Here is a 10,792-nt window from a genome sequence, read left to right as displayed (position 1 = left end):
TATATATATATATATATATATATATATATATATATATATATATATATATACCCATGCGATTATATCTACGTATAAATGTTAAGATAAAAGACGCCATGTCGTTCCATCGATATACGGTCAAATTTTAAACTTTTTTCAATTGGTAATCATCACATATTTTGCAATATCAATAAAATAGATGCTATCATAATGCATATATATACACTATATTATAATATAATTATAGGATATCAATAAACAATCACTTCTCGTTATTACATTACCAAAATGCTTTCTCTTCCTAATGAAATGCTATTGTTACTATGAAAAAAATAGTATTAATTCTTGCAGCATTCATTATTAAATTAATTAACTCCTTGCCTTATATCAAGTTGGACTAATAGTTTAAGTTGCAAATCAAACATGATAAACACAAATTGCGCTCATGTGTTAAGCAATAATATATAATAAAATTTGCATTTTTTATATCATTGCTCTTAAAATTTCAAAATTTCAGAGAAGAAAGTAATGGAAAAAAAATTTCAAAAAATTAATTTTTTAAATGTAAAAGTTTACATGTATATCGACATTTATAGAAAATTTAGCTTAGCTTAGCTGTGTTTATGTGAAAAAAAAAAGGAAAAGAATACTGAAAGCAAGACAAGCAAAAACAATAGGCGGCAATATTATTGTTGTCTGTTCTTCAATAATACAAGAGCACCTATGATTTCGGAAAACTGCTGTGGAAACAGATATGCACATAAATGCATGAGTACGGTTAGCAAAATGCAAACATCATATCAGATGCATAAATCAAATCATAAGGCGAGGGGTTACATATGAACACACTGATATCCTATTAAGGTTATTCATATTCACATTCCAATTAAACACTCACCGTTGCCGTCACACTGCAACCAGGAATACCATTGCATCCGCGTCCCTCTCGTCGATCGCATTTGACGTTCGTCATGTTTGATCCCGCCGTCGTTTTCATTTCCGAGCAATGTCCAACAAGACTGGAAAATTTATAACGGATGTTCACAGACCACTCGACGTATTTCGGCGCTCCGCGACACGATATTCATTTCGAGGTGGCGTTTCACAAAAGCGAGGAATTCGTGCGCGTACGCGTTTATTATTCGAGACTCTTCAGTCCGAAACGATCGCTTAACGACACTGTGACATTCATCGGAATATCCACTCGACTGCGTCGGCACGTTTCGATCTTCGACACAACACACGACACTTTCACTCCGTAGCGCACTTTGTCGCGTTCGACGATTTTATCGCGGCTGTGTAACATTATTCGCGCAACGCAATTCTGCCGTCAAAATTCGCTTCCGTCCGTCTCTACTGACCGTGACGAAAATGAAGTTGAACCTAATGGCTGCGTTTTCACTTTGGGCGCTTACGCGCTGTAAGCGTCATTCAATCTTTATCGCTTATTACATGCGAGAAGAAGATAGAATGACGCTTACAGCGCATAAGCGCCCAAAGCGAATATAGCCAATGTGTCATCACGCGAACCGATTACCGGAGCGCTTTACGCCACCTTATGTAAAAATATTGCGTTAAATGGCCCATAAATCAATCTTAGAGCTTTTGACGCTCTATATTTTTCTTTGTCAGGGGATTGACTTATGTGTTGCTTAATGCAACTTTCTCCAGTAAGATGGCGTAAGTCGTCACGGCAATATACGACGTTACCCCAAGATTTAATACTTATATTTTTCTGTGCATTATTCGGGCCTGAATGTCAAGAGCTCCTTCGTGCGATCTCGTTAGTCGTTGTTACACGTCTACTCCCGGGCGTCGTACAGTCCAGAGCACAGCACACTTCCGACATTTCCGCGACAACAAAAGACGTCTAATTCTGCAAAAAATCGAGCAATAGTATGCGACCGACACATACAACCATCAACACGACGCGGCGTCCGCTGCGACTACGCCGCCGTAAAGTAGTGTGCGTCACAACCCTGATTGGTTGATGAGCGCTCGTAAGATTATACGAATTTTCGCGCAGCCGTCGCGGAATATTCCAGATTCGGGTTTGCTACTGTAGACGATATTGTCCGAAAGAACTATTTCTTTCAACTCTTTCGAAATGTACACACAACATAACGGGACGGTGGTAAACAAAGCCAAACTTACGTGAATCGTATTTACGACGCGTAGGTATCGTCCTCCTTCTAATGTAAACACAATTACGTACTTTTCCACACAATTGTTCCCGAACACGGTGCAGTCCTGAACGCCACATATTCTCGACACTTCCGAGACAATGAAAGATACCTAATCCAGCGAAAACCGAATAAAATTACGGGACCGATACACACAACTTTCAACACGACGCGACGTCCGCTGCGACTACGCTGCCGTAAAGTAGTGCGCCTGCGCGTCAGCGGTCTTGATTGGTTGATGAGCGCTCGTAAAATCATACGAATTTTCGTGCAACGGTCGCGGAATATTCCAGATTCGGGTTTCCCGTTACTATCAACGATGTTATCAAAAAAAAATTACTTCTTTCAACTCTTTCGAAATGTACCCACAACATAACGCGACGGTGGTAGAAATAAAACCGAACTTACATGGGTCGTATTCACGACGCGTACGTATCGTCCTCCCGCTAATACAATTAAGCACTTCTCCACATGATTTCGTTAGTCGTCCTCGCACGATTGTTTCCGAGAACGGTGCAGTCCTGAACGCCACATACTCTCGATACTTACGAGACAACAAAAGATACTTAATCCCGCGAAGATCGAAAAAAAGTACGCGAGCGATACACACAACCGCCAACACGACGCGACGTTCGCCGTGAACCGTAAGTAGCATTACACAGCAGCGACACTAATTGCCTGCCAATTGAGTGCCAATAAAAAAGTCTATTCTTGGGTAAATCCGCTTGACACTCTGAATACTTCAAAGCATCAAATCAACCAATATGATTGGTCTGTCCGACGCTCTGAAGCATTTGCAGCGCTAAATGGACGTTACTCTCGATATTTACTTCAGCTGGTATTCATAGTCAGATCTTATATTTAAGATCACGTCTTAAGTTCATCTTTAGATACTGTACGAATCATTTCATTGGTTACGAAGTATCTGAAGATAAACTGAAAACAGTGTTAAGTATAAGATCCGATTATAGCTGCGTTAAAGTCTTTGCACGTAAAAAAGCGTTACCTGTAACCGTAATTTTGTAAATTTCCAACACATATAATCAGATAGAGCAACGCAAATGAAAATTCATATACAACCTTACGGTTATAAATTTTTACTTGCGTTGGTCTAATTGTATGTGTCAGAAATTAAAGATGTGGCTCAAATGATCCATAAATATATTCATATCCGTAACCATAAATCGAATCGAGTCATATAGGTGTATTCGTAAAGCCTATATCAGACTACGGATTAAAATTGAGATTAAATTGAAAATTGGCCAATCAGAGCATAGTTCACTAAACATGAGCTTAGTGAATTTTGCTCTGATTGACTAAATTTCAATTCAATCTCAATCTTAATCTATAGTCTGATACGGGCTTAATGGGCTTTCTACAATAAGCCGTTAGTCGTTACACATAACGCATAAGAAAATCCACCAATTACAGTTCTTCAGAACAGAAATGAAGAATTCTGATTGGTAAATTCTCTTATACCTTATGTGTCATATGTTATGACTAACGACTTATTGTAGAAAACCCATAATGGGTCGATTCTTCTGTCCTTATTCAACTTTCAGTAAATAACAAGGTCAGAATACGCTTTTAGCGCCAAATAGTGTCTTCTTGAACGCAGCTTATGAATACCTAGTGCACAACGTTACACGTAACGTACATGTTAGTTATAATTTCCTACTCAACAATGTAACTGTTATATAACATACGTATTGTATAACAGTTACATTGTTAAGTAGGAAATTATAACTAATATGTACGTTACGTGTAACTTTGTGTTCACTGACATAATAACATATGTGTTATATAACAGTTTCATTGTTAAGTAGGAAATTACAACTAACTTGTTAAGTAGGAATTGTTAAGTAGGAAATTACAACTAACTTGTACGTTATATGTAACGTTATGTTCATTAGATAACAGTCTACGAACCGATGCCCGTTATAAACATAATAGAGTACTCTACTTGGCTAACAGACGCCAATCAGAACGTCTGATTTTTCTCCCTAGAAATATCGGAGCTGCTTGTATTTGTACGCAATCACCGCGGAATATACCAGATTTGGATTTGCTATTGTAACAACGAAAGAAGCTTAATCCTGTAAAAACAGATGGAAAATACGTAATTAATACACATGTCCATAAACAGAACACTGTTTTCACCGCCAATTAGCACCGCCGTAGACACGGCCAATCAGAACGTCCATTTCTGTTCGCAGCGAAATCGGGTCAGTTTGAATTTTCACGCTACCGTCGCCGGACGTCCAGATTCCAGATTCCAGATTCGGATCTCAATCGCTGGCAAATGTTATCAAAGGTATTTCTTTCAGCTCTTTTGAAATATCCACACAACATAACGCATCGGTAGTAGAAATAAAACTGAATTTTTGTATCGCGTTCGTTTAGCGACGTAACATATCTTTGTTCCATAGGTGTAAACGTAAATTCTCTGCGCGATCAACCATCAACCATCGTCGCACGTCTATTCCCAAGAATCGCACATCCTTGATATTTTTGAGACTACGAAAGACGTCTAATCCCGCAAAAACTGAGTAAATATACATGAGCAATACATATTTAGCTGATTCTAAATTACTGATAGTGCTGTAAATTTACAATTATGTGGCATGAATTATAGCTTTCCAACATTGGCCGTGAATATTATAACGTACCTTTTGTTAGCAGAAGATACCTATCAAGAAATTACTCATCCATCGATGTCGAAATCGACGTCGAACGACGAGTCATTTCTCGCTGGGTAAGGTCCGTTAGCGTTGCAAGTGTTTCAGAGAGCGACGGCTAAACGAATCATAATACTTTATTTAACACTTTGAAGCTTTAGCAGTGTTGAACAGTTTCTGTCTAGCAGGTCTATTCTGTAAAATTTACCGACAGTGTCGTTATCGTTACATTGTCGTTGCACGAGTATGCATGGTAGAAAAGTTGCACAACGATACGCCGTGCTAGTGACATTGTCGTTGGGAAGTTACAGAATAGGGTTACAGGAAACATGACATTCACGACGCTGGCGTCATGATTGCAGTAGCGCGTATCGGCGCCTGTGGCGTTTGTTCGTGTTACTTATACTTTTGACACTTTTGCACCTAATGCTCGTGAACACCAGATGCAATAAACAAAATCTAATGAAAGCTTTTATTCCTAAAAAGAGGTTCAGTGTACAACGGACTTTAGCAACGCGAATAAGTCTTGTGATTGGCTAATATCACGGGCCAATGAGAATACTAGTTCCTGTCTACAGTTAAACTGCGCTGTTTGAATTTTCACTCAACCATCGCGGGACGTTCCGGATTTTTCATTGCCGCGCCGACAATATTGTCCAACAAAGGTACTTCTTTTAGCTCTCTTGAAACATACACACGTACAGATCACGTACCAAATATAGTGTTAGTCTTACGCATAACGTGTGCATGCTACTTTGCGCGTTTTTCTCAAGTAAGCGTGCGTAAGAACCGACAATCAGCGAACCTCATACATAACCTTTAATGTCTTGACACTTTTCACTCGAAGTTACACATTTTATCGCAAATTTTGAGGACTGGCGATTACTATTCACGTCAATTGTACCGTGACGAGTCCATTTTGATGTAGGATCACAAAGGGTTAACCTGTCCCGATTCCTTCTATGGCTTCGCACCGGAGCGAGAGAGAGAACGAGAGCAAGAGAAGGAGACGAGTCGAGCGGTGCATTCGATGTGCACGGGCGTGCAGTTAAGCTTGCTGTTGGATACACACGGGTCCTTGCGCGAAACGCGCTGTTCTGCCCGATTAAGCCGAATGCATTGTTGCAAAGTCGCTTCGTATTACGCCGCCGCCGAGTTGCCGCTCCGTTGTTTGCCAGAGTGTTGCATGGATCCTGTACCAACGTTCTACGTAGGCGTGCACTCGCTTCCGATACTGCAAGCGCTCCTCTTAACGCCGCCGAGATTATCAAGTGGGCACAGCGGTGTCGAAGGAAAAGGAATTAGTGTCCAGACACTTAAAATGGAAAGTCGTGAACTGAATTGACTGATCAATTATCCACAAAAATCTTTTCTAAAATATAAACAATTGAATAAATTGCGATACATTCATAGTATTCATTAGTTGTGTTAGCCGCGATAGTATAAAGCTCATTTTCATATACATGAATACGTTTTAAGTCTCAGTCGTGCACTTTTACCTATTTTTCTAGAATGATTCAAGTGTGCGGAATATAATTTATTATAATATATTATAAGATCATTTATTTATAGTTATAGTATCCGTTGCTAGTAAGATTATCTTGCACAATTGACACTAACAATTTTCATTATTTAATCGATTAGCATCTGTATAGAATACCTCAATGTTATATGCGATACTTAATATTTTTTATACTTCTACATTGAGTACTTCTGTATTTTCAATTTGTCGAAAATTTAGTAACTTTTAGTCTCGATATAATTACTTAGAAAATTTATATTTTTGTTTCAGGTTTAACAGAGCATGGAATTACATTGTAAAGGAACAACAATGAATGAATTCAGAAGGATGCGGAAGCAGTACCAAAGGATCTGGTTCGGGCCTAGCAGAGTCGGCTCGAGGGTAAGTTCTCAGACTAGTTATATTTCTCTTCTTAACTCTTTACTGTCGAAAACCGAGATATAGTCGACAATATGACTGCAATTATGACTACAAAGGATTAATTCACTCACATTTTCGTGTGCACTTGTACGTAAAATTGAATTTCTGACTAATTATTATGACTGATTATTTTTTTTCTATTTTAGATGTGCACTTGTACGTAAAATTGAATTTCTGACTAATTATTATGACTGATTATTTTTTTTCTATTTTAGATGTGCACTTGTACGTAAAATTGAATTTCTGACTAATTATTATGACTGATTATTTTTTTTCTATTTTAGATGTGCACTTGTACGTAAAATTGAATTTCTGACTAATTATTATGACTGATTATTTTTTTTCTATTTTAGATATTAGTATAGTAGAAGGTGATTGTTTATGATCTTAGTAAATGAGGTAAATGGTGAATGTTCGTTCGGTGAGTAATAAATACAAAGAAATGAATAACAAGATTTGAAGGGTAATGGTAAAGCTTTTATAAAATATTTCGTTGAGATCAATACGATTTATTCCGCTTTCAAATTTTAATATATGTGGACTTTTGCCTGTTTATGTGTATGTATTTGTTGAATATATTTCACTGTTCGCAATAATGATGGGATTATTTTTTCAATTAATATTTTAAGGTATATTTAATCATTGAATATTTGACTAAATATATAAATATAAATATCTCATATCAAATATTTAATATTAATAATTGATTTTAATCTCATAGCAAATATATTCATGGAAATACGATTTTTTAATATTTTCTTTTATATTCATTTTAAGCTGTATTCATTCAGTATGATCCCTTGATTGTTTCGAACAATTGTATATAAAAATATACAAGGTGCATTAAAATCGCCATCATCATCATATATAATGATTACTTTTCTCGCAATTTGCCTCACATTAATAATTTCTACAATCATCGCGATACAATCATTCTCGTTTTTTCCATTTACATTCTCGTTGAAATTGTGTTCTTGCGAGGCAATCTTTCGTTAAAATAAATTCGGCTGAGTTTCACGAAATTGAACTTTGTACAAATACCGTGGATGTGTGCGTTCCAACAATGCTGCAATTAATCGTGCCGCGACAGATTATTTATATTAAACGAATTTGCTTTTCGCCGCTTGAACCCGTAGATTTCATTTCGAGATAAGTGAAAATCTCTCATCGGTACAATTGAAATATTTGTTTGAGCGTGGTTGAAATGTGAAATTTATTCGCGTCGTAAGTATGAAATATCGTGAGTGTAATGAAACAAAGTGGAATCAACGGAGCACAATGAAGAACGGAGACAGGACGCTTCTGAGTGACGGATGCGAAACGATACGGTTGCGAACGATCCGGGATGCAGTGGGGCGGCGGCGGAGACTTTCGTCAGAAGACCTGACTGGACATCGATAGATATCAACAATCTGCATTGGTGAGTGTACAATTCCAAGCTCACAAAGAGCATATCGTTGATGTTGTAATCGCTTGATCATAAATCGATTGATCTCAGACGAAAGAAGCAATACTCTATTTGCAATATCTAACTATGTACAATTGTATACTGCTGCTTATACAACTACAAACATTTTTAATACGTTGATCGCCACGTTGATTTTCAATGATAGTGCAGAGGTTTTAACTGGTGATCGAATTACCAGAAATCCGGGAAACAAATGGAATTCGAGAGACTGATAGATGCACTTTTCTCGTTTCATTATCTCTCCCCCCTTTCTCTCTCTCTCTCGGTTGTACAATCGGGTTTTCAAATGTAATTAATTATATTCTACACGTAACTCAACGAATCGTGGTAGTATTACAGCCAGTCACCTCACGGAATTCAACGTGTTAACAAAAAGCTGTACCATCGGCATAACGGCGAGGGAAAAAACCGCATATCCCGTATGAACATGTCAATCTACACTTCACCGTACTTAACGATCCTGTTTCGTGTGAAAATAAAAGGAACGCAATTAACCGACAACCGACGATTCTCGTCGTTAACTCGGGCGCTATTGCATAAAAAGTAGCCGCGATATGGAGGTGTCGGGTGATGATCACGAAGACGCGAACGCAACAAAAAGAACGGACAACGAAGTGCGATTGCGATGTCGTCAGGGACGGGGAAGGGGAGTGGAAGAGGGAGAGGAGGGAAAGCAGAAGGGTGAGTTTTTGCTGAACGTGATTTCGGTCGAAACTCCCGCCGCTGCGGGCGGTTCGAACCCCTCGCAAAAGTGCCGTTCCGTGTTTTCCCCGGCGCGTTTCAGCAGCGAAATTCCGACGCCGGTAATTCGCTGTAGTCGCGCTAATTAGAGCCGCCGGGTGCCGGCGTTCCTGGTCGTTTCTGGTTGGGTCCGGTGGTTAATAAAGACGTAATCGTTACGAGCAGTGTGAACGCGGGAGACCTCGATTGCGGCGGCACGGTTGCCCGTATTCCGAAATCGGCTCGCAGGCTATCGCAACCAAAAGCGAGGTAGCAATCATGCTAGATCTGTCCGTTGATGTTCCTAAAGAGACGGAGATTGAATCGGAAATTTCAACGATGATGACGATATCCAATGATGCATTTTACCACGTGAAACGTAAAGTGATGTCTAATGGATATTGCACTGAGGCAAAATATATGTAAAAAATAAACAATATTTGTCCAGTGGTTACTAATAACGTATATATTTATATAGATTATATTTATATAAATTCGTTTACTTAATTAGAATTATATCTTGATTATTTGATTTAAATAGAATAAAAAATTATTCTTATGAAAGAAGCTGAGGTATTTGGAAAAATATGTATATTTTCTGATTTGAAAAATATTTTATATTAATATATAACTATATAATATATTAATATATAAATAAGTATATATGTTATTAGTACTCATCGAATGAGTGTTTTTTTATTTCTTAGATATTTTTTCTTTCATATACTTGTCATATATATTTTTTGCAACATATATGCGCGCAACTCGCGCTATTATTTACGTTGATGAAATATTTAACATGGTGATTTACAAGCTTTTTAACCTAAACCTTTAAACAATATACTCGCGGACAGTTGATTCTTAAAGTGTTCTCCGAAGTACAAGAACAATTTCGCAGTTTACCGAGTCCAAGCAACGTGATTCGTACGAAATACACTGAAGCGTGTAATGGTTTCATTACCGCGACATCTCTTCGAAAACTTGGCCATGATAGAGCTATAAATCCCGCTTAACGCAATATACCAGCGATAATTCCACCTCAGGCCGAAATTTGAATCACGAGAGGCGCCCGAGAATCGATTGCCATGCTCGCTTTTCTCTAGACACGCGATACGATGATAGCTTTATTCAAGACGCGTTCCTATACTACCACTTTTCCACTTCCATCTAGTATCTTTCTCCTCCGGTCTTCGCCATTAGTAAAAGATTTCCGATATTCGAGAAATTACGATAAGGATGAATCGAGTAATCGTATTAGTTGATCATAATTAAACGAAATAAATTAGACGGGGTTTGTTAGATGAACGTACAAAATTCAATGTTGCCATAATTCACAAACGAGGCGAGGTTTTAATTAGTATTCATCGTCATTAAATCGCGTTTCTCCTAATTTTGTTCCTTCCTAGTTATCCCGGATTAAATGTTCAATTTTACATAATCAATTTGATTGATCGTAATCTCCATCACAGAAATTCGTCGATTTCTAGATCCGTCGAACGTTCTGTCGACGACACACATTTTTCTGGATACTCTTTTATCCCGAAAAATCCAGAACGCGATAAGAACGATGACTGGATTTTCGAAATTGGTCTTCCCGATAGATCTTCCGTTTCGTTCTTTCCTTGCGATCTATTCCTCAATATATTCCACTATATTTCTATCTTGATGAGGGAAATCCTCTCGAAGTCGAAGCGATCATTTAAATATTTTATATATGTATATATATATATATATATATATATATATATGTGTCGTGTGTGTGTGTGTGTGTGTGTGTGCGTCTCCGTGAATACAATTCAGACAATTTATTAACTTTGTTCGC

At 37.8% G+C, this 10,792-nt stretch overlaps 2 protein-coding genes and 1 long non-coding RNA gene across 4 annotated transcripts in view; 2 read left to right on the top strand and 1 right to left on the bottom strand.

The window, feature by feature from the left end:
• The window catches only part of LOC116842632 (hemicentin-1-like), a 287,444-nt gene extending 285,161 nt beyond the window's left edge, over nt 1–2,283 (bottom strand). The window contains exons 1-3 of one of the 2 annotated variants that reach the window (XM_032812103.1): nt 2,134–2,283; nt 1,341–1,855; nt 878–998 (exon numbers count right to left, since the gene is read on the bottom strand). The gene's annotated coding sequence lies outside the window, so the exon portion shown is untranslated. Of the gene's footprint in view, nt 1–877; nt 1,856–2,133 lie in introns of both variants that reach the window. The other variant, XM_032812102.1, reaches the window with a different exon arrangement.
• LOC116842719 overlaps nt 1–4,702 on the top strand; it is a 294,323-nt gene extending 289,621 nt beyond the window's left edge. The window contains exons 4-5 of the mRNA XM_032812314.1: nt 4,379–4,476; nt 4,592–4,702. Coding sequence (XP_032668205.1) covers nt 4,379–4,397 — 19 coding nt within the window. The 3' untranslated portion in view covers nt 4,398–4,476; nt 4,592–4,702. The remainder of the gene's footprint in view (nt 1–4,378; nt 4,477–4,591) is intronic.
• Nucleotides 4,703–7,558: 2,856 nt separating this feature from the next.
• Nucleotides 7,559–10,792, top strand: part of LOC116842684 — a 10,985-nt gene continuing 7,751 nt past the window's right edge. Inside the window, exon 1 of the long non-coding RNA XR_004377760.1 lies at nt 7,559–8,202. This is a non-coding gene — a long non-coding RNA (uncharacterized LOC116842684). The remainder of the gene's footprint in view (nt 8,203–10,792) is intronic.

Source organism: Odontomachus brunneus, unplaced genomic scaffold (assembly GCF_010583005.1).
Source record: "Odontomachus brunneus isolate Ranch 3 - 2012 unplaced genomic scaffold, Obru_v1 Obru_scaffold_026, whole genome shotgun sequence".
Lineage (NCBI taxonomy): Eukaryota > Metazoa > Arthropoda > Insecta > Hymenoptera > Formicidae > Odontomachus > Odontomachus brunneus.
This window is presented reverse-complemented; position numbering and strand designations above follow the sequence as displayed.